Here is a 23,748-nt window from a genome sequence, read left to right on the forward strand (position 1 = left end):
CCCAGGGCCGGGGCTCGTCTGGGCATGCGGAGGGAGCCGTGGCCCGGGGACCTGCTGGACAGAAGCCATGGGGCGGCAGGGCCCACGCTGGTGGGGCAGTGCTCCAGAACGTGGGACTCATCCTGGGCAGTGAGCCGGCAAGGCCTTGGCACCCGCCGGCCTCCGGGAGGCAGGCAGCTAGCTTAATTTTTATTCTTTTTAATTGTAGAAAAATTCCTGGAACCTGAAGTCACTCTGTTTTCCCTGGCCAGGCCAGAACACCCTTCCTGGGGGGAGTTCTGTGTGGCCACCTAGCTTGGGCTTCAGTCCCCCAGCCTGTGACTGAGGGCGGGGAGAGACGGGCTCCATGTTTGCAAGCAGTGCCCCCTGGAGCCCCAGGCTCTGCTGAGGGGCTGGGGGCCTGGCTGAGAGTGAGGTATGGTCAGGGGTCCCACCGGGGTCTGGTGGGGGCGCTGCCTTTGTTTGTCGGGTACATGGTGTTTCTAAGTTAGACTGCGTTTATGAGAGTTTGGAAAGGGCTGGTGGAGGGTCCTCTCAGCCCCCCACCCCACCCCCTCTGCTCTGCTCTAACGTCCCTCCTCGCTCCCCTACACACCCGCACACAAGAGCACGCACACCTCATGTGTCCTTCCCTCAAGGACTTCATGCTCACCCACCCCTCTCTTGGCCAAACCCTTCTCTCCTAAGGCCCTCTGTCCAGGGCTGGGGGAGGGGGAGCCAGCATCTCCATGTTGTCCCCCGTCTGTTGTCCCCACCGTCCCCGACCCTGACCAGCAGCTGAAGATGAGGGCTGGAGCTGGGAAGCTGGGCTGGGTCTTCCCACTGCTGGCTCTCCCTGCAGGAGGGCAGGACCAGGCTCACACCTGGAGACCCGCTGGGGCAGGGGCTCCCCTCCCCACACACACCCCTGCTCCCAGCTGTGCTTAAAGGTCCCAGGCACCCTGATAAATGCTAGGTGAGCCACCCAGGACTGTGATTCATCCTCACCACCACTGAGGTGGAGACGAGACGCCACGGGGGAGGCAAGCTGCCCTGGCTCCCGTCCAGAGCGAACCATTTACCACCCAAGTGATCTGGGGCCGGGCCCCACCCACCTCTGACTCTGTAAGACAGGGCCCCTGATGGTATCCCAGCCTTGTAAGCCAGTGGTTCTATGCCCGCAGAGTGTTGGTCAACGGGCTGCCTGGTCAAGCTGGACTCCCAAGCCCCACACCAGACCTGGAGCATCTGCCCCTCACACTCCGTTATTGTTTAGTCACTCAGTGCAGCTCTTTTGGGACCCCACGGACTGTAGCCCACCAAGCTCCTCTGTCCCTGGGATTTCCCAGGGAAGAATACTAGAGTGGGCTGCCATTTCCTTCTCCAGGGAATCTTCCCAACTCAGGGATCCAGCCCGAGGCTCCTGCCCCATCTTCTGTGTGGCAGGTGGGTTCTTTACCGCTAAGCCCCTCACATATATTCTATCACAAAACGTTTATGTATCCCTGACAGTACCCTGTATGTATGTGTGCACGTGTTTTCATCCTAATGCTACTGCTCTCCTGGCAAAAGAAAAAAAAGGAAAAAAAATTGGGAAAAAACCCATCAAGCTCATAGCAGCTACTGGGTAAAAATTCCCCGCTACTTCTGATTTGCTGAATGAAGAAAAAAATCTTTTGTGCTATTTTCAGAGATACTGAATGTCAGTGTGGAGGGATCTGTGATAATGCATTTCAGTGAACTTCCTGGGGTGTTTCTGACCCATCGTGGGTTTGGGCACCTCTGATGTGAACTCCTTGTGGCAAAGGTGGGCATATAGGGTTGAGCATAGGCTGTGGACTGCCCCCTTCCCCACCACATCAGAACACAGAAGTTAATTCTGATGGCAGTTAGGGAAAGCTTCAAGGGGAGGGCGTGTCTTCACTGAGTTTAGGAAGATGAGTTGGGTCATGGAAAGAGGGAGGCGATCCAGGCAAAGAGGCTAGTCGGGGGATGGATAAGCCTGCGGTCCACGCGTGTGTTACTGGCAGGAGAATGCCTGGGGGCCTAGGTCATCTTCCTGGGGAGGCGCCTGCCTGGGAAGGGTTAACCCCAGAGCCACCAAGGTCCTGTCCACTCAACTTCCACCTCTGTCCTCTGAGGAAATGGGTTTTCCAGGGGCCTGGACTGGGCCAGCAGTGACCCGTGGCTCTAAACGGATGGCAGAGGAAGTGAGTCAGGCCTCAGGGGAGAAAGTGAGCCATAAGTCCCCTGCCCATTACCCTCTCCCCCACCGTGAGGATGGGCAGGGCTGGGCCTGCACTGGAGCTGGGGCATCTCCTCCTGGGCCCAGCCAGCTCGAGAGATGGGCAGCCGGGAGTCTTAGCTTAGATGAGCCCTGGCCCCTCTGCTCTGCCTTGATCCCTGGGGACTCTGTGATTGTGGCCCCCATTGTGTCAAACTGGGCCAGATTGTTTTGTTCTCTGCGTGTGTTTACGGAAGGCCCGAGGTCAAGGGCAGCTGCTCTAGAAGGGGCTGGTGGGGGAGGGGCCTCTACTGGGGACTCGGCCCCCTAAATTCTCTCTCCCAGGCTGGAGTTATCTGCACAGCCTGTGGTCTTGGCTGCCACCCACCCACCATTTCTCTCTCCTTTTGTTTGGGGGTCTCCCCAAACCAGAGGAGCAAGAATCTCTAGAAACTATTGGCTCCAGCTCTCCAAGGAGTTCTCTGGAATGACACTGAGGTCCGTGTCTTAGCTCCACCGGTGGGGAAGCTTACAACATCCACTGCCCTAGTCTCAGTTTTCTGATCTGTAAAATGGCAAAACAGCAGGACCAGCCTCACAGGGTGGCTCTGAGGATCTCATGAGAGTGTAGATGGTGCCCCCGTCCAGCCCTCCTTTCCCTCGGAGGCTTCTGGGGACCGGCTCATGTCCGTACTGTGAGGTGGGAAGTTTTCTGGGTGGGGTTTCAGTCTTCCCAGAAAGGAAATTTCATGCTCGAAGAATTTCCGGTTGAGGTGCTTTGGAAGTTGAGCTGGGGCCCACGAGGGGGTGACGTGGAGGCTGAGAGGGAAGATGTAGGAGTGGGGACCGGTGACGGGCCCAGGGGGCTGGGTGAGGGGCAGGCGTGAGCTGGTCAGGAAGGATGCAGAGGCACTGAGCCAACACCTATGGCACCTGCCTTGAGCGTGTTCCTGCTCTAAATCCTCTATAGATACCAATTCATCTAATTCTCACAATGACCTTCGCGATAGTCTTGATTTTTACACCTATTTACAGATGACAAAAGTGAGGCCCAGAGAAGGTGAGTAACTAGTCCAGAGACACATGGCCATTGAGTAGAGGAATTGATATTTAAACCCAGTCTGGCTCCAGAGTCTACTCTACTAAGGATGGGTTAAAGGAAACCAGGCAGTCCCTCCCCCTCAAATTCCAAGAAAGTCTCTAAGGCTAGAGTTGTTCACCCTGGAGTGGCTGTTCAAGCAACCAGGGTAGAGTGGGGATGACCAGGAGTGTCAGAGCATGCCTTGACCCCTGTCTGTTGGAATCATGGCATTTCACAAATGCAGCCTCACTTGTATCCCTCTGGTGATGGGAACCTCATTCCCTCTTTTCTGCTTTTTTGTTCTCGAAGAGATCAGCCCAGGAAGATAAATGAAAACAGATGACTCTGCCCTGTCCTAGGCACTGTTTACTGATAGTAGTAATTCACTTTTTTTTTTTTTTGGTAACTCACTTTTAAAGTCAGTGGGCCAGAGAGATACTTGGATTCTAGCCAGCTCCATCCTTGCTTGCTGTGTAAGGTCAGGAAATCACTGGCCCTCTCTGGGCTTTGAATGCAAATACCATAATGAAGAACTGGGGCCATATTTGCAAAGTGATCTGTGAACTCTGAGTTCGCAGGTATAAAACGAAAGTCAAATAGGGGTTAGGGAGTTGCCTGGAGGAGATGTGGTTTGTATTGGGGATCAGGTATAGACAGTGATAGGGACTGGCAGAAAGGAGGAGGAAAGAGAAGGGGTCCAGCAGAGGCATACTTCTGTCCCCAGATGCTGGGTTTCCCTCCACTGTTCTAGAGCGACAGTTTCAAAAGGAGTCCAAATGGGAGACACTGCTTTAGAAAGATCCTCGGTGTTCTCCTTACTTCAAGTAATAAATCCTTCACTCCCCCTAAAAATAAAAAACAAAAACACCAAAACCCAAAAGGAACCAAAATGCTCAGAGAGGATGCAGAGTGAAACCTTAAAAATCACGATTTAGGAAATAGCAACCATTCCCTCAAAGACTTCCACTTCCTTCTCTGGGGTCTTGCGATGTCACCAGGGCAGGGTGAGGAACCCAGCTGACCAACGATTAGACTGACCAGACCCAAGAAATTAGGGTTCCGTTACATATGTTGGGATACTGGAGACTGGCTTGAGGGGGCCAGGTCTGTTCAGTGAATTCCTGTCTGGGCCACCCCTTCATTTAATGCTGCCCTCAAATAGTCCATCTAAAAGTGACTTCCTCCTGGAAGCCCTCCTGGGTTCCCCCAAAAGTCCTCACATGCCCCATGGATGCCAGGCTTCCTTTTGTCTGGCTTGTAGCAGATGACTGCATCTGTCACCACAGACATATGCAGCTCCCCACAGGATTGGGGTGTCTGTTCATGACTGCACCCAGCTCAGTCACTGGGCCAGATGGCCGTGGGGTGGGCCAAGCCACCCGGCATCTCTCTGTGAGTACCAGGAACGGAGGTTCCCTGCCAGGCACTACAGTCCTGATCAGGCAGGAAAGCCCTTGGCCTCTGGAACAATTAAATGGGCAAGCCATTTAATTCCTTGGATCTCAGGTTCCCTATCTGTGAAATGGGTCAAATGGTAGGGCCTATTTCACAGGGTTGGAATGAGGATTAGCATAGATGTAGGGGTGAGGAGGCCTGGTCAACACAGGCTGGCAGATAGTGGGTACTCAGCTAACAGAGGCTGGGGGAGTGACCCATTCTACACCAGGAGAGGGCTGAGGGGACCTGGATCCTCCCCAGCTTGGACCATACTATTTCTCCCTGCCAAACTGGGACGTCCCTCTGCCTTTCCAGCTGCCTTGGGAGCGCCCCCTGGTGGCCATACCAGGAAGTGCCTCTCTCCTCCAGCCCCTGTAGAAGGCGCTGTGACCGCACTGGTCCTTCACTCCAATACCCCTGCGGCCCGGCTGCCCAGTAACCTCTGTGAACACGGGCCTGTGCACAGAGATGGATCAGGAGCTCCCTGTGGAGGAGGGGTGCACTGTCCTGTACCTTCCAGAGCTGGTAACAGGAGACCCTGGCTGGAGGCGGGAACCAAAGGAGTTGAGGACCGACTGTAGAGGGGGTTGAGGAAGACTTCCTGAAGAAGGTGTCCTCTGAGCTGGGTCTTAGGGGTCATTATGGTGAGGTTCTTGGAGGAGAGCCCTGAGAACGTCCTTTTCCTTGCCTTCTGAAGGCCCGGAGGAGGCAGGGTGGGGTGGTTCCTAGTGATGCTACCCTGATTACCCCATCACTGCTGGGTTTGGAAGGGAGGTACTATTATTAGTCCTGTTTTCCCTGACTTACACAGGGTTATGCAGCAAGCCAGAGGTGGAGCTGGGACTTGAATTCAGTCACTGCCTTTTTTTCTTTTAATTTTTAAATTTATTTTATTGAAGAATAGTTGATTTACAACATTGTGTTAATTTCTTCTTATAGCAAAGTGATTCCGTTATACAGTACTTATATATTCTTTTCATATTCTTTTCCATTATGGTTGATCACAGGATATTGAATATAGTTCGCTGTGCTATACAGTAGGACCTTGCTTTTCATGCATTCTGTATGTAATAGTTTGTATCAGCTCACCCCAAGCTCCCCGTCTATCCCTCCCCCACCCCCCTACTCTGGGCAATCACAAGTCTGTTCTCTATGTCTGTGAGTCTGGTTTTGCCTTGTAGATGTGTTCACTGGTGGCATGGTGTAGATCTCACGTATAACTGATGTCATACTGTCCTGGACTTTCTGTGACTGGCTCCGCTTGGTGTGATCATCTTTAGTCCGTTCATGTTGCTGCAGGGAGCATGATTTCACTCTTTCTTACGGCCAAGTAGGCTTTCACTGCATGTATGTACCGCATCTTTACTCATTCTTCTGCTGATGGAAGAATAGGTTGTTTCCACGTTTTGGCTATTGTGAATGGTGCTGCTATGAACCTAGGGGTGCATATATCTTTTTGAATTATAGTTTTGTCCAGGTATATGCCCAGGAGTGGGATTGCTGGATTATATGACAACTCTGTTTTTAATTTTCTGAGGAACCTCCACACTGTTCTCCATAGTGGCTGCACCAGTTTACATTGCCACCAACAGTATAGGAGGGTTCCCTTTTCTTCACACCTTGCCCAGGATTTGCTATTTGTAGGCTTTTTAATGATGGCCATTCTGACCTGTGTGAGACACCTCATTGTAGTTTTGACTTTAATTTCTCTAGTAATTAGCAATGCGGAGCATCTTTTCACATGCCTATTGGTCATCTGTGTGTCTTCTTTCAGCCACTGCCTCCTGATACTCTGCTCCTGGCAGCTCTGGGGGAGGTCCACGGACTGTTTCCACACATGCCTCCCTGCCTCGCATCCCACGTCCATACTACCCTGGTTTGTCCCTCTGTAGGGCTGGCAATCACCCTGGGAGTCAGGACCTCGGCTAACACTCCTGGCCTCTTTCAGGCAGTGATGTCTCAGGTGCCCTGGGGGAGGAAGATGACTGCCCAGGTGCTGCTGCAGATGCCATTGTTCCTGCTGGGTCTCTTCCTGGTTCCAGGTAGGTTTTCCTGGAGGTGCCTTGGGACTTCTGTTAAAATGCCATCCTTGTGTTAAGGACTAGCACATCCACTAACCCTTTTGGGCAGGCACACGCCTACAAATACAGCATAGCAAGTAGACAGTACCTTGGAAAAAAGATAGAGTCTCCCCTTCATCCTGTCAAATGCAGCCCCCCCCCGCCCCCCGCCGCCCAGTACACAGCTTGGGGTGGGTTTTGGCCCCACCCACCCCTGCAGCCAGAGCACCCTTGTGCAGTGCACAGCCTGCGCTGCTATCTGTAGCAGGTATGGCCTCGTGAAATATTTTATTGCTATTTAAAATATTATTTTACCTTTGAAAATTTTTCCTTTTCTTTCTTTCTTTTTTTTTTTAACTGATTTTGAGTTTGTTCTTTTCCTGTTTTTAAGCCAACCATCTTGGAGCAGGGTAGATTCATATTTTTGGAGACCCTTTGAAGTAGGTCCTTGGAATGTGTCTGGGTCCCAGGCACCAGGTTGCTGCGTTCTGGGCCCAGGGCCTGCCTCCAGCCCAGAGTCTTACCTGCAGTCTCTGCCCCTTCAGGTGCCCGTGGCGGGGGCCCCCGGGAAGACTTCCGCTTCTGCGGCCAGCGGAACCAGACGCAGAACAGCAGCCTTCATTATAAGCAGGCGACCCAGCTCCACATCTCCATCAGGAACTCTGAGGAGGCCCTCACCATCCACGCCCCCTTCCCTGGAGTCCACCCGGCTTCTTGGCCATTCCCTCACCGCATGGGCCTCTACCACTTCTGCCTCTACTGGAACCGCCACGCAGGGAGATTGCATCTCCGCTACGGCAGGAAAGACTTCCTGCTGAGTGACCAAGCCCTTGACCTCCTGTGCTTCCGGCATCAGGAGGAGACCCTGGCCCCGGGGCCCCCACTGTTTGCCACCTCAGTCAGCTCCTGGTGGAGCCCCCAGAACACGAGTCTGCCCAGTGCGGCCAGCTTCATCTTCTCCTTCCACAGTAAGGCGACTTCCAGACAGCAGGAAGGGTTTGGTCCAAGGCCTGGAAACTGGAAAAGCAAAGTGCACGGGGGCTGGGGGCAGGGGGCTTAAAGCAGGCTGGGCTGCCTATCATGGGGGGACTCTGTTCACAGGCAGTGGGGACTCAGGGAAGGTGTCTGAGGAGTGGAAGATTGTGATGCAAGGTGTGTTCGTGGGAAGACAGGGGTGAGGGAGGAGGGGTGAAGTCCCACCCTGTGACTGCAGTGTAGGTCCAGGTAAAGGAAGATAAGAGATGAACAGGGTGGGAGCAGAGAGAACGGAGAGACGGAACTAGAGGTCAGGAGCCGGAGGAAAAATTCTGTTTCGTTAGCCTCATCTAGACTGTTTATCCCCATTTCACAGAAGAGAAACTGAGGCTCAGAGAGGCACAAAGTTGCAAGAGTAACGAGTGAGAGAGGGAGCCAGATTTGAACCCAGCAGCTGATTGGCTTGGGGCCGGGAGACAGGAAGAGAGGTCAAAGGTCAGGAAGTGGCAAGGCTAGAGGCCGACAGTGAGGTGTGCAGGCTGAGTCTTCTGGCTGAGATGTGACAGGTGTGGCCTGGCCACTGCCTTCTATTCAGTGCAGAGTGGAGGCAGGGAGGAGGGGCTGACCAGAAGGAGCTGGAGGCTTTACCTGGGGTCCAGGACTTCCCTGATTCTGGTTCCTTTCAGGCAGCTCCAGTTTGGGGCAGGGCTCCCAAGAGAGGGGGCACAGGGCTTTGAATATGTTAGCATCTCCAGGCCTATGGAAATGCTAAGGGGTGGTGGGGGGTGGGGTGGGGAGAGGGATGGAGGGGGGAGGGATGGAGGGGCCAGAGCTGGGGCAGGCAGGGGCAGGTAGATGGGGGTCCCCGCCCCAGGCCGGGATTCTGCCCCAACCTGGGAGGGTTTAGGGCAAAGTCAGGAACAGCTGTAAATTGGCCTCCTGCAGAGGAGATCTGGCCTGGTCTTACTTGGTCTGTAGTGAGTTTTTGGAAAACATGAGCCAGAGTTTTCAAATGACTGAAAAATCAGGCTTTCTGCCTTAAAAATTCAGATGTGACCACAGGGCCTGCCTTATTTGATGGCATAGGGCCTGCCCTCTCCCGCTATGTCCCTATTTCCATCTGCCGACTTCATCAGAGTTCCGTCTAACCCCTGGAGATGCCTGAGTCTGCAGCCCTTGGATGCAGGGCAGCCCGGGTGGAGGCCCTGGAGCCACCACAGAAGCCCCCCACCCCCCAGCTCCTCCTGAAGGAGGCCTGGCTGGTCCTGGGGAACTGGCCCTCCCAGCTCCCTCTGTGTGGTCAGAAGGATGCCTGGGGTAGGGGTAAGGGTGGTCTAGCCCACTCTCCTGGGGCTGGAGTTTCTGGGAGCTCCGTATGACAGAGCCCCGTCTGGCTGGCTACATCTCTGAGTGACCTGAGGGAGTCTACCCCGCTACCTGGAGCCTCAGTTTCCTGTTCTATAAAATGGGGACAGAAGCTGTCAGAGTCACCGGGGGAGTAACTGAGAGTGTGATGAGTGTGGCCTGAGTGTGGAACCTCATTCAACAGCCTTTGGTGAGTCTGTCCGTCCCTCTCCCCCAGATCCGCCCAACAAGGCCTCCCACAATGCCTCGGTGGACGTATGTGAGCTGAAAAGGGACCTCCAGCGGCTCAGCCAGTTTCTGAAGCATCCCCAGAGGACCTCAAGGAGGCCCCCCTTCACCCCCATGGGCCAGTAAGTGTGGGTCTGCAGCATATAGGGGTAAGGAGGAGGCTTCTCCAGACCCGGGCAAGGCAGGGATTTGGAGTGGGAGACCGTGGCGACCTCCCCTTGGTCTCCATCTCGATTCGGTCCCACAGGCCAAGCCCCCGCTCCTGCCGGAGTCAGAAAAAAAGTCTCTCTTACCAGCACCCAAGCCCTCCTCTCCACCAATAAGGAAAAAGGATTGACCCATTTTACAGCTCAGCAGACTGAGGCTGACTGCTGGGTAGGGCTGCCCAGCAGCACAAAGTGGGTCGGTCCAGGCAGAACTGGACCGAGAGCCTGGTGGCTGAGTCTGAGGATAGGACCCCACCCCGCTCCTTTCCTGTTTGCGCTGAGGCCCCAGTTTCCTCCGCATCACCCCCGCAGGTCATTCTGTTGGGCCCCACACTCTTTCCTGTGTATCAGCCTGAGTCGCCTCTCTGCTCCCTCCATCTTCCTGCCTGCTGGACTACCTGGATCCACCCCTCACCCCCAGCAATCATCTCCTCTCTCCCCTGTGCTTCCAGGCAGCTGCAGAGCCTAGAGTCGAAGCTGGCCTCTGTGAACTTCACAGGGGATGCTGTGTCCTTCGAGGAGGAGCGGGTCAACGCCACAGTGTGGAAGCTCCAGCCCGCCTTCAGCCCGCAGGACCTGCACATCCATTCCCGGCGGGAGGTCAGGGGTCAGGATTGGTAGCCAAGGCAGGAAGCAGATGTAGAGGCTGCAAGCGCTCCCTCCCCACACCTCCTACCCCCTCACCTTTCCCCTCACCCCCCTACCCTTCCCCTCACCCCCTGACCCTTCATATTGCCCAGCACACCAAGGGGCTATAGGCAGGGTCAGTGTCTGACACCCAGACACCAGAATAAACATGATTCTCCCAGGCCCTTATCCCCTGGGCTCTAACCACAAGACTCCCTAGCCAGCACTGGTGCCAAGGAAAGGAGGAGTGAGCAGGGTTGTTGTGAGTCTGGCCTGGCTTCGTGAAGGAGGTAGGCTTAGAGATGGCAGTGTGCAGGAAGGCATATGCTGGGGGGACATGGCGGGGACCTGGAGGTCCACTTCTGGCTGAGCCCCAGCGGGTCCTCTGGTCTGCAGGAGGAGCAGAGCGAGATCCTGGAGTACTCAGTGCTGCTGCCTGGCGTGCTCTTCCAGAAGACCAAGGGCAAGAGGCAGGAAGCTGAGAAGAGACTCCTCTTGGTGGACTTCAGCAGCCAAGCTCTGTTCCAGGTACGGGGTGGTTGTCCTTGTGCCTTCCCTTGGGGAAAGCAGCTTCTGTCTGACAGAGAGATGGAAGGTAGGCATGGAAGGTAGTCCTCTCCTCCAAAAGTCTTTGTAAAGTCAGAAATCAGATGGCAACGTGCATGACATTTAGAGCTGCTGCTGCTGCTAAGTCATGTCAGTCATGTTTGACTCTGTGCAACCCCATTGACTGCAGCCCAACAGGCTCCTCTGTCCCTGGGATTCTCTAGGCAAGAGTACTGGAGTGGGTTGCCATGCTGGGAAAGGTCTAAATAGTGTTATTCTTACTATGGTGTAAATGACTACCCATGCAAGAACTGCTTCCTGAGGGAGACTCAAAATCTGGGAGCAGTGTACTGGGCAGAGACAAGAGTGTACTCTTCTTCTCAGTCCTGAGCCCTGTCCCTCCCCTCTCCTCCATACCCCATATATCTAGGACAAGAATTCTAGCCAGGTCTTGGGAGAGAAGGTCTTGGGTATTGTTGTGCAGAACACCAAAGTAGCCAACCTCTCGGAGCCCGTGGTGCTCACCTTCCAGCACCAGCCACAGCCGGTGAGTGTGAGCCAAGCAACCCAGGGGACAAGGGTCCCTGTTTGCCCATGTGCTCAAATCCCTCCTCTTTTCTGAAAGAAAACTGATTGACTGGCTGAGGGCCCTGGCCAGTCAGGTCAAAATAGAGTGGAGCCCTGGCACTGGCTCCCTCAGCCCGGCGGGGAAGGAGCAGACTGCCACAGGCACCCCCCCCGCTTCTTTCTTGTCCCTACAGAAGAACGTGACTCTGCAGTGTGTATTCTGGGTTGAAGACCTGACATGTGAGTGTGGAGGGGGCTCTGAGCTGGGCAGGGACCTGGAGGCAGGTAGTGGGGGGTCCTAGAGGGTGAGGTACATGGAGTTAATCAAAGAGGGCTTCCTGGAGGAAGGTGGCTTTGAAGAAAGAGTGATGGCAGGTTAGGGACCTGCTGAGGGAAGCAAAAGCTCAGAAGGGGGATGCAGTCATGCATTTGTGGGGTACTAGGGATGACAGTGGGGGTGCTGAGCTTGGTCTCAGAGCCTCATGCTGGCCCTTCCTCAGCGAGCAGCCCGGGGAGCTGGAGCGATGCGGGGTGTGAGACCATCAGGAGAGAGACACAGACGTCCTGCCGCTGCAACCACCTGACCTACTTTGCAGTACTGATGGTACATGACCCCCTCCTGCCCCATTGCTGCCGCTTCTCACACATACGGCATTCATTCCTCACAAGCCTCAAGCTGACTCCTGTTGTTGTCCCATTTTATCGATAAGGAAACTGCGGCTCAGAGAGGTTAGGCAGTTTACTCAAGGTCACACAGCTAGTAGTAAGTAAAAGGTCTCTGAAGTTCTTGCTCTTTATCCCCCAATTTGGGTGCCTGATACAAACGCGGGTTCCTGGTCCTAACCTGGATTCTGATTCTAAAGGGCTCGGGTGGGGGCAGGACTGTGTTTCTATAGAACCTTCCAGGGGATGCTGAGGCCCAATGCAGAGACCCTTGTGGTGGACTTCAGTACCTCCCCCAAGATCTCTGTGTCCTACATTCATTCTCCCAGAATTTTAGGACCCAGCATCCGAGGGACCAGAGTGGTCCTCTGGTGCTCTCTGGGTATCAGGAGCTCACTCCCTCCCAGGAGACTTATTTCTGGGTTGAGTGTTCTAGAAACATAGTGCCAGGACAGAAAAGGGGTTCTCTGGTGGAGGCCGCTGGACCTTGGTGGGGACGGGGATCCATATGAGAATGTGGTGAAAAACTGCACTCATGGGACCCCACTCTGCTCCGCTGGGGGGGCAAGAGTGGCTCACAGATGCCCAAGGTCCTCCAGGGACCACGGGTTAGCCCCATGTGGGCACAGCCTCAGCACAGAGGCCAACCCCGACCTGTCCTGTGGCGCAGGTCGCCTCCGTGGAGGTGGACGCCGTGCACAAGCACTACCTGAGTCTCCTCTCCTACGTGGGCTGCGTCCTCTCCGCCCTGGCCTGCGTCCTCACCATTGCCGCCTACCTCTGCTCCAGGTAGGGCCTGAGGCTGAGAGGGAAAGGGGAAGACGGGAGGGCCTCCATTCCCAGCCCCCGAGCTGGGACCACACAGTCAGGGAGACCCACCCTGGAGACAGGCCTGACTGACCCTGACGTGTGTGTGTGTGTGTGTGGTTTGTGGGAGCCCTGGGAGGTTCAGCTGACCTTCCCTCCTCAGATCTGTGATGTTTGGGTAACATCGCACTGACAGCTTATGTTAGCTGCCAATATTTAAAATCAGGCGAGTTGACGTAAGAATCTAGATGCCTGTCTTTGAAGGACCAGATGTGATTCCACTGGGCGCATACAGTGATATGATGATGCTGGTGATGATAATGGTGAACAATTACATCAAGCTTCCCACATGCCACACCCTGTTCTTTTTTTTTTTTTTGAGCATATAGAATACATTCCTTTATTTTAAAAATCCCATTGTTTCCCTCTATTTTAAATGCATTTCAATACTTTATTTGCTTAAAGGCTACTCAAAGATTTGCAAATTTTTTAGTACAATTTTTTTCTTTTTTAAAAAATTTATTTTTTTTAATTGGAGACTAATTACTTTACAATATTGTAGTGGTTTTTGCCATGCATTGACATGAATCAGCCATGGGCACACCCTGTTCTAAGTGCTTTATATACATGAACTAGGTTCATCCTCACAAGGGTCCTATGAAAGAGTGCTCAGAGAGGGTAAGTGACCTGACTGAGATCACACAGCATGGAAGTGGCAAAAGCAGGCTTGAACCGAAGCTGGCAGGCTCCAGGCCCACAAGGCCCGTTACTGAGCTGTCTGGCAGTGGCCTCTGTGGACAGGCAGAGCCTCCAGGGTTCTCCCCAGCCCGCATTCCCTGGTGTCTGTTTTGAGGCCCGGCCTCCTGGCTCCATGGAGGAACCTGTCACCCTAGTCGTTTGGGTGCCTGAGGAGAGAAGAGGTCACCTCTAGCAGAGTGAAGAATGCCTCCCCCACCCTCAGACAGGCTTGTGTGTGGGGTCTGGATTGTCAGAGCTGGCTTGGCCTAAACTGGAGTCCGTCTGCAGTTGGGGCCTGGAGCCATTGCGGTAGAGGGGAGACAGCCTCAGTTCTGGAGTGGCACTGGGAGTGTGCTCACTGTCCTCGTGGGGAGGAGGGGAGGGTGCAGCCGTGGGCAGGCATGGTCACAGATGCGCACGCTGTGGGCTGGAGTCGGTGTTGAAGAGAGACGGCTGGCAGGCTTAGTAGAGGGCCAGCCCAGCACTTACCCACTGATCACAAAAGTGCCCCCGAACACAGGGACGGGAACCCTTCGGGACTGAGCATCTTATCTGTGCTGGGTGCTTTATTTCAGTGTAACCCTCATCGCACCCTTAAGGGGTGCCAGTCCTCCCACTTCACAGATGAGTAAACTGAGGGTGAGGGGGTGGGGCCAGCCAATTGTGGTGCCTTGTGTTAGGGGCACGGCAGGCGTGGAAATCCAGGATGGCAGGTGTTCTTCTGCACCCTCTGGGACAGGCAGTGGGTGGTGCCAGGCAGGGCACACTGGGGGCAGAAAGGCTGACAGTGCCCTGGACCACATAGTATCTCAGGATGGGGGCAGGGCAGGCACACACGCAGACTCAAGGGCACAGGCGCACACAGCCTGTGCTCAGAGAGGTACAGTTGTGCAGACAGACATGGAACATGGGTGGCATGGATTCTCCAAAAGGGCAAAAATTCTGGTCTTTCCCTTCTGACTTTGGGAGCATCTGGTTGATGGTCGTGTCTGTGTTGATTGGATCATCTATGCCTAGCTGAGGCTGCTGTTCAATGCACACACAGTGCCCGAGCCTGTGGGTGCTGGATACAGGGTAGGTGCAGAGGGACAGGTGGGCAAGAGCCTGGCTGCAGCCACAAGAGTAGGATAGGAGGCGTGTGTGTGTGTGTGTGTGTGTGTGTAGTCTGGGAAGGCTGCCTGGAGAAGGAGGGGTGGGCGCAGGCCCTCCCACCTCCCTGCCTTCCCACACTGACCACCAGAGTGGGCCTGTCTGCCCACCCCCCAACCTGTGCAGGAGGAAGTCTAGGGATTACACCATCAAGGTGCACATGAATCTGCTGCTGGCCGTCTTCCTGCTGGACGTGAGCTTCCTGCTCAGTGAGCCGGTGGCCTTGACAGGCTCCGAGGCTGCCTGCCGTGCCAGCGCCATCTTCCTGCACTTCTCTCTGCTCGCCTGCCTCTCCTGGATGGGCCTCGAGGGCTACAACCTCTACCGACTTGTGGTTGAGGTCTTCGGCACCTATGTCCCAGGCTACCTGCTCAAGCTGAGCATCGTGGGCTGGGGTAAGTTAGTGGAGGGGGTTTGTGGGTTCCCCCCAGACTGGCCTCTTCCTCTTGGCCTTTGACAAAAGGTGGGCACTTTGTCCCACTTCTCCACCTACAATTATTCCCTCACTGCTTCCTTCAATCACCCATCCTCAGGGGTTCTTTACCTTGGCTGGATCAAGGTCCTCTTTAGGAGGATGAGGTGATGAGCCCTGTCTCCAGTAAATGCTTACATATTCTCTTCATCTCTGTTTTACAGGTAGGGTTTGCAGACAGAGCCGCCATGTGCGGATGTGCAGGTTGGGCACTGCTCAAAGGCTCCCAGTTGTGGATGACTGGGGCTGTAATCCAGCCCCACATAATGCGTCTAGGCTGGTGGTGGCCCAGACTGTGCATCCCGATGAACCTCAGATAACAGATTCCCAATGGCTCTGGCATTTGTTCTTAGCCAATAGCAACCCAGTTCACCTACAGCGCGGCCTCTCTTTTGTCAGACCCAAGGCCTAGAGGCACACACAAGTCCTTTTGATCACTGCACAGGCCCATCGACCTCCACATGTCCCTGATCCCAGCTTGCTGCTTCTCCCATATTTTTCATTTGGCTCCTTTTTGGTTCTCATCATCGATCTATATGAAATTCCTTCAGAGTTGGCTGTTCGTCAAAATCCAGGTGTTTAGTGGTGGGCAACCCCTTCCAGGGAGCTCTCAGTCTCTACCTCATGGACAGAGTCAAGGCCCAGAATAGACATCCCACTGGAGCATAACTCTAGATGTCCCCCATTGAGCTCTTCTCCACCCCACCAATGTCTGCTTCTTCCCTTTCTCCTGTGACATCCAGCCCCCCAGCAGGGACCTGCTGGCCCTTTCCCTCAAGGCCTTCCAGGATGGCGAGAAGCAGGGGTTAGGTTAGGGGAGATAGGCCCCCCTCTGGGAAACCAGGAGCTTCCCTTCATAGCTCAGTGGGTAAAAAATCTGCCTGCAATGCAAAAGACCCAGGTTCAATCTCTGGGTCAGGAAGATCCCCTGGAGAAAGAAATGGCAACCCACTCCAGTATTCTTGCCTGGGAAATCCCATGGAGAGAAGAGCCTGGCAGGCTACAGTCTGTGGGGTCACAAGAGGTGGACACGACTTGGGAAAGCAGAACTGGAATAGAGAAGGAGGGTCCAAGCTTGGAGGACTTGCCCCAGGTGGAGCTGGCTGGGCTCTGGGAGCACAGGTCTCGGAGGGCACGTGAGAGGAGGAGGGCTCACCAGAGGGAAGGGGAGGGCAGACCTGGGAAGGTGGGAGACGGAGCTCCCTGCGTTGCTGTCCACAGGCTTCCCCGCTTTCCTGGTGATGCTGGTGGCGCTGGTGGACGTGAACAACTATGGTCACATCATCCTTGCTGTGCACAAGACCCCTGAGAGCGTCATCTACCCTTCCATGTGAGTAGCTGTACAGTGGGGGCAGGAGTGTGGTCCTCATGGCACAGAAGTCAGAGCAGCCTGGGCCCAGGTCGCACTGACCAGGAGACTCTCTGGTGACAGGTGCTGGAGGTACTGGCCTGGCCTTGGCTGGAGCTCTGGGCTAAGAGTGATGCTTCTCTCCAGGAGGGTGAGGACAGGCCTGGATCTGCCACTCACTTGCCAGATAACTTTGCGCAGGTCCTGGCCCCTCTCTGGGCCTCAGTTTCCCAGCTTGTGTGTGCTGTCTGAGCTGGAGCAGATGAACCTCTAGCATGTTCCTTTGCTGCACACTTCTGTCTCCCTCCCCATGGAAAGATGGAAAGACTGAGACCCAGAGAAGGCAGGGATCCACACCACCCTGCCCAAAGGTACCCAACCAGGAGATGAATGGGGCTGAAATCCAGTCCTACATTCAGCTAATTCACCCAGGCTGGTGGTGGCCTGGCCTGTGAGTCCCTCGGAACCTAGAGTAGAATCCAGAGCTCCTAAGCCCTAGGCTAGGAAGGAATCCTTTCCATTCCTTCAGTGTTTTAAAAATTTCAGTTTTTTGCATCATAATCTTGTGATTTTTGCCTTACCTGTATCATCCGTATTATTATTGTTTGATTTTTTTCTTTAAATCTTCTGGCTTGTTAAAAGTATTTTTTAAGTCATATTACACATAAATGGGAAATAAGCATTACTTGTCATAAACAGTGAAAAGTCATGAAAGGAACAAGATAACCCTGCAACTAAATTCTTGATGAAATTGGTGATCCTAATTCTGACTCTTTTTGAAAAGGGAGACTAGCAAGTGTTAAAAGTGTTAAAAACACATTAGCTCCAAACTGAGCCTTTCTCTTGACTGTAGAGAAGGAATATAGGATAGTTGGAAGAAGAGTGACTTTTTGGCCCTTGAATGAGTCGTGTCTAAAGTAACTGCCCTGTAACTGGGGCTCACCATGGTGCTTGCCCTCGGCCCAGGAAGCACCATGTGAGCCCAGCCTTGCCCTGAGACTTTGTACGCTTGCCCATAGGTGCTGGATCCGGGACTCCTTGGTCAGCCATGTCACCAACCTGGGCCTCTTCAGCCTGGTGTTTCTGTTCAACACGGCCATGCTGGGCACCATGGTGGTGCAGATCCTGCGGCTACGCCCACATGCCCAGAAGTGGCCCCACGTGCTGACCCTGCTGGGCCTCAGTCTGGTCCTTGGCCTGCCCTGGGCCTTGGTCTTCTTCTCCTTTGCTTCTGGCACCTTCCAGCTTGTCGTCCTCTACTTCTTCAGCATCATCACCTCCTTCCAAGGTAGGTGTGGAGAAGACCCCAGACCCTGGCCGAGGAAGGGTGCCCATACATAGAGAACAGGCCACGGATGAGATGACCCAGATGACCTGAAGCCTCCCCTTCTCTGGGCCTCAACCTTCCCGTTCATAAAGTGGGGGCCACTGGGCCACAGTTGACGAGTCTCTGTTTGTACAGTAGGTACTGATGAGTACCTACTCTGTGTAGGCTCTATGTTTAAGCCCTGGTGCTCCAGCTGTGAACTAGCCAGGCAAGAGTCTTGCTCCGCAGAGCTCATCTCTAGTGGGGAAGACCCAGTGTGGCCCCGAAGACCGAGGGCCACAGGCATCAAACGGCATCTGGGAGAGGAAGGAAGTAATAGCGGGCAAGGTGATAGACAGTCTGAGCCTGCTGGGGGACACTTGGAGGGGGAGGCCCCTCCATTTAGGAGACATCCGGAGACAACAGAAGGATCCAGCCATGGATCCAGGGTAGCCTTCACTTCACCTCCCTCACGCCCCACCCCCATTGCACGGGGACCCCATGGAGGCCTCGCCTTCCCTGTTTTCCTGCGCTAGTCCTCCTCCTACCCAGCACGGTGAAAAACAAAGGTGGATCTCTCCACCCACGGAGAGATCAAGGGTCCCATCACTCCAAGGGTGTTTCTCGGACCAGCAGCAGCAGCAGCAGCATCAGGAGCTTACTGCAGACGCCGCCTCTGGCCCGCCCCAGGCCTGCTGAGTCAGAGTGCTCCTTGTTATAGATGCCCAGGTGCTCCTTAGAGGCTGAGGAGATCTGCTCTAGGGCTGGAGCGCTCCAGGCAGAGGGAGAAGCATGAGCAAAGGTCCTGAGGCCAGAAGTAGGGTGTGTGTTGGAGGAACCCTGAGGAGGAGCTGCGTAAGGGGTAGTGAGCTTGGGGGCAGATGGGGAGGAGGTGAGGGGGGAGGAGCAGGGGGGCTGGATCGTGGGGCCCTGGCTTGATGCCATGAGGGTCTGTTCCTGCTCTGCCTGCACCCCTCTGCCCTCACCCCCCAACATCACACACACACACACACCTTTGTTTTTCACTACGTTGGGTAGGGAGGAGGGCTTGGGCAGGAAAACAGGGAAAGCAAAGTCTTCATGGAGTTCCTGTGCAATGGTGTGAGGGAGGTGAGCCTTTGTTTTCTTATCTGTGAAGTGAAGGGGACTCTGTAAGGATGCCGATCAATTCACGCATTTACTGAGCTATTGCTTAATCACAGTAGTATTATTTGGGGAGAAATAACATCACCTGGTACTTAAGAGCCTGACCACTGCTGCTGGACTCCTGGCTCAGCCAAGCCCCTTATCTCCCTGGGCCTCAGTCTCCCTGTTTGTAAAACAGAATGGTAATAACGAGGCCTGGTCTCAAGGGACCTGGAGAGACTAAAGTGAGATGATACACAGAGTGTTGCCCAGTGCCTGGCGCAGAGTCGGTACTCCTGGGATTGAGTCTGTGAGGGGAGTGTGGGCAGACATGGGTCAGAGTGGAAGGGAGTGGTATTGGGGGGGCTGCCCCCAGCCTCTGAGCCCTGTACCCCCTTGCTACCCCCACAGGCTTCCTCATTTTCCTCTGGTACTGGTCCATGCGCCTGCAGGCCCAGGGTGGGCCCTCCCCTCTGAAGAGCAACTCGGACAGTGCCAGGCTCCCCATCAGCTCAGGCAGCACCTCGTCCAGCCGCATCTAGGCTGCCAGCGCACCCCGCCACTGTGAAGAAGCAGAGTCACCTGTCTTTCTTCACTGCTGCCTTCGGCCCCTGCAGCCAGGCCCGGCCCTTGGTGGGCCAGCTGAAGACTTGAGAAGGCCGGAGGACCTTGGAGGGATGGGGCTGTTGCCATGGCAGCCAGAAATTCCCAGGCTGGGCCTTCTGACTACTTGCCTCTTGGGTCCATCTCAGGGGGCCCAGAAGTGGGACTGAAGGCTGGTCTTAATGCACCACCACTGGACCGGCCCTTGTAGCTGGGGGTTGGGAGTCTGCGGGACTTGAACCTGGGAGGCTGGCGGCACCCTTGGTCCTGTGCCCTCGCCCTGTCTCTGGTGATCACCACAAGGGTACTCTGTAGCCCCAGGCATTTTAACCTAAGGATGGCACGCAGGGAAAATGAGTCGAGGCAGAGCTTTGAGCCAGACCCCCAGAAAAGCACAGCTTCCCTACCTCTGAGCCCAGGGCCCTCCCCCTTTGTCAGCCTCCCCAGCCTTCCCTCTCCCTTCCTGCTCCTCCCTTCCTCTCCTAGGACCTCCCTAGCCTTCCACTCACAGCCCCAGGGGCCCTGATTCCAACCCTGGACTTTGGGCAGTGGTTCCCAAGAGCTGCCTGGTGCCTGCTGTAAACCTTTATTTACTGTGTGGGCCTTTGCCTGCCCCTGACTCAGGCTTAGTAGAAACATTTCTGGGCTGGGCTAGGTTCATCTTTCCATCTGGGCCTCTCCAACGCTGCATCACCCTTGCTCACCACTGCCAAGCCCACACCTCACAGGGGCCCACAGCTTCTCCCGAAGCCCTCTTGCCTCACGAACTATGGGACATCGCAGTCAAAAATCCACCCTAGCCCTCCAAAGACTGAGACACGCCTCCCCTGATGATGCTGGTAGAGCCTGATGTGCCCCTTAGCGCCCCCTGCAGGCAGTTTTGATCACACCGCAGCCACTCACAGTTAATTCTGTTGGACACGAATGGCCAGACGAGCTCGTTCCCCGTTGTGAGTTCTCAGTCTAGTGTGGGAACCATGCACAAACACGAGAACTCTTAGAGCTGCAGGCACAGGGTTGGGGGAGCCATCACTCCTCCCTGGGATTCCAGGAAGACTTCCTGCAGGAGAGCAACATTTGACCTGGCTCTCAGACTCAAAGATGGGGAGGATTTCCTTTGTAATTACCAGTCCATTTGTCTTTTGATATTAAAAAGAAGTATGTGTTCATTGTAGAGAATTTCGAAGCTGTAGAAGAGTGCACAGAAGGAAATAAAAGTCAGTTGTTGTCACCTAACCAACAAATGCAAACATTTTGGGGCGTTTCCTCCTGAACTTTGTTCTGTGCTTCTAGTAAGAGTCACTGATGGGGGTGGGGCAGGGGACACAATAGAGAAACGTGAACAGGAGAAGACGGCATGTGTAAAAGAAATCTACTAGAAATGTTATCAGGGCAAGGGGGAGGAGAAATGGCAACTGGGTGTCAGCACTGGGGAGGCAGTGGCAAGTGGTGGGGTCAGTGGGGAACTGAAGGTTATGAGCCTCACGTTGAGGGTGCAGCTGCTACTTAGCTTGAGCCAATCACCACCTTGCAAGAATGAGGGCCCATGTAGCCAGGCCACACTGCCTTTTATGAGGAGAAATCCAGATTGTGCTGGTGTAAAATCCCCTGATTTAAAAAACTTGACTAGGGACTTCCCTGGTGGTCCAGTGGCTAAGGCTCCGCACTCCCAGTGCAGGGGACCCAGGTTTGATCCCTGGTCAGGGAACTAGACCCCATGTGCCTCAACTAAAAAAAATCCCCCATGCTGCTACTAAAGATGTCACTTGCCACAACGATCAAAGATCGTCGATCAAAGATCAGAACCCGCGTGCAGCAACTAAGACTTGGTGCAGCCACATAATTAAATAAAAATAATAAATATGAAAAAAGAAAACCTTAGCTAATCCAAAATATTCACCGGTCAAAGAAATCACATTTGAGGGCTGAATTCAACCCTTAGCTGGTCACGGGATGTATGTAACCAGTTTAGTGACCGGTGTGCAGTGGGTGGGCTGCAGGAATAAACTGATTGGATAAACTGAATTATCCAATAAATTGAATAAACTGATTCTCTCCCATCACTGCCTTCTACCTTGTCCCGTCAAGTCTCCCCTCTCTGTCCTGCGGCACAGGTGAGGCAGGTCAAATAGCTTCTCATCCCCCCTTCAGTTTCCGGAAGCAATCTTGTTTGATCACGGCTCTTTGTGTCTAAAGGTCCAGTGTAGCTCCAGTCCTGGCCCGCATCTGAGCTTTCCATCCCCGCAGTCTCCTCCCTCCTGTCCTGGCTGCTCCAGGAGGAACATGGGCTTGGGAAACAGGCACGGTCTCCAGAGGTGGACAGGAAGTAGGGTGAAGGGCCCTGGCAGCCAGGGATGGGCCGGCAGTGATGTCGCAGGCTTGAATGTGGGATATTTGGGGACCTGCCCAGACCCACTTCCATCAGACCCTGCCTTTGCCCTTCTCCAAGTGGTGGGCTCCTCTTGTGCCCCAGCCCCTGAAGGCAGAGGACAGACCTCCTCCCCCACTCTGTTGTCCCGACTGCACATCTGGGTGGGATGCACAGAGATCGGGGCCATCTCCCCTTCGTGGACCTCTCTGGGGGTCTCTCAGACCAACATTACTTGGCTAGACCTTAGGAAACACCTCCAGCCATCCTCAGGGAGGGCAGGAAGGGTGACCCAGCCCCTTCCCCCAGGCCGGTAGCACTCCCCTCAAACAAATCCTCCCACTCCAAAGGACTCTCTTGAGCACCTAGTGTCTGTTTCCGGGGCCAGCTCAGGTAGCGGGGACCAGGTTTCTGGTCGGATCTCATCCTCTCGTGACAGCCCTGAACGGGCCATCTGATGGCTCTGCAGTACTCCTCAACCCAGATGGTTCTTATCACACTCATCTCTGGGCTGTGGGACCTTGGACAATCAGACCACTGGTCCCACCAGGCTTGTTTCCCCCTTTGTGTGGGAAATGGGCTGGAATAGCCAGGAGGTGAGTTGGCTGGGCCTGTCCAGAGTACCGGAGGCCCCGCACCAGGGGACTCCAAACCCGGAGCCGTTTGGACAAGCTGAGGATGGGAGACGGTTGAAGCGGGGAGGTGTTCCTGGGAATCCCCAGGGCTCTGAGCGGCTCCATGCTCAGCTCCAGCCCCCGTTGGGCCTAGGAGAGGTGGCCCCTGCTCTGGCCCTGCCGGGCCTTCCCCACCACTTTGCCAGTCCCCGGTCCTGTCTCCCCAGGCGGGCTGCACACTCTGGGTTCCGGTCTACAGGGCTCAGGCTCCTCTTTACAAGAAGGCATCCAGGAGTCCCTCTGTGAGCCCCAGGCGCCAGGTGGTTCTCCAGGGGTGGAACCTAGCAGTCATGGTTCACCGAGCCCTTGCCCTGACCTGCAGCTGGGAGAGAGGAGGCAGCCAGTCAGGTGGAGGTGGGCGGAGGGGCAGGCCAGTGGCTCCCATTCACCCTTCCAGCCTTCCCTGCAGAGAAAGTGCCTGGGGTCCTGTCGGATTCCCACCTGCCCACCATGTGGCGCCGACCCTCCCAGGGCCCAGAGGGCCTAGCAAGAGGCTGAGTCCTGTCTGGACACTATGTGGGAGGAAGAGGAAAGAGAAGCCAGCCAGGGCTGGGCGGGCCTACCCGTCTTTTGAATCCTCCCCATGCCTCATAAAAAACTCGGAGCAGAGGTTAGCTCACGCCAGCTCAGGCAGCCGGGAAGTGGCCAGGACAGACGTCAGCCCGGCTCTGACCAAGCCCCAGGGCCCTCGCTCATACCTCTCCTATTTTTCCATCTGCTGGGTGGGGGAGGGAAGTGTTCCCGGGGGGCTCCAGGCCTGGCTCCTCCTCTCCTCCCAGGACCCTAGCAGGCCTGGGCTTGAGCCTTGGTCTTGTTCAAATCCTAGGCCTGAAGAAGGGAGTGTCAACTCTCTCCCCATCTTCATTCTCATCCCTACAGCTGAGCTGCATGCCTGCCGCGTGACGGGTCTCCTCACACACCCGACATAGCCCTAGGAGGCATTGCTGCATTGCTATGTCTGTTTTGGTGGTTTAATCACTCAGTCATGCCCAACTCTTGCAACCCCATGGACTCTAGCCCACCAGGCGCCTCTGTCTGTGGGATTTTCCAGGCAAGAATACTGGAGTGGTTTGCCATTTCCTCCTCCAGGGGATCTTTCCAACCCAGGGGTCGAACCCTGGTCTCCTGAGCTACAGGCCGTCTCCTACAATGCAGGCGAATTCTTTATTGACTGGGCCACCTGCTGTCTGTTTTACAAAG

At 54.9% G+C, this 23,748-nt stretch overlaps 1 protein-coding gene across 3 annotated transcripts in view; it reads left to right on the plus strand.

The window, feature by feature from the left end:
* Positions 1-20,758, plus strand: part of ADGRG1 (adhesion G protein-coupled receptor G1) — a 44,811-nt gene extending 24,053 nt beyond the window's left edge. For all 3 annotated transcript variants that reach the window (XM_005692028.3, XM_013971025.2, XM_018062045.1), the window contains exons 2-14: positions 6,670-6,763; positions 7,327-7,749; positions 9,339-9,471; positions 10,008-10,155; positions 10,579-10,710; positions 11,159-11,275; positions 11,490-11,535; positions 11,796-11,899; positions 12,629-12,747; positions 14,779-15,047; positions 16,346-16,454; positions 17,492-17,760; positions 19,315-20,758. In XM_005692028.3, the coding sequence (XP_005692085.2) occupies positions 6,676-6,763; positions 7,327-7,749; positions 9,339-9,471; positions 10,008-10,155; positions 10,579-10,710; positions 11,159-11,275; positions 11,490-11,535; positions 11,796-11,899; positions 12,629-12,747; positions 14,779-15,047; positions 16,346-16,454; positions 17,492-17,760; positions 19,315-19,445 (2,088 nt within the window). In that variant the 5' untranslated portion in view covers positions 6,670-6,675 and the 3' untranslated portion in view covers positions 19,446-20,758. The remainder of the gene's footprint in view (positions 1-6,669; positions 6,764-7,326; positions 7,750-9,338; positions 9,472-10,007; positions 10,156-10,578; positions 10,711-11,158; positions 11,276-11,489; positions 11,536-11,795; positions 11,900-12,628; positions 12,748-14,778; positions 15,048-16,345; positions 16,455-17,491; positions 17,761-19,314) is intronic.

The sequence above is a fragment of the Capra hircus genome, chromosome 18 (genome assembly GCF_001704415.2).
Source record: "Capra hircus breed San Clemente chromosome 18, ASM170441v1, whole genome shotgun sequence".
Lineage (NCBI taxonomy): Eukaryota > Metazoa > Chordata > Mammalia > Artiodactyla > Bovidae > Capra > Capra hircus.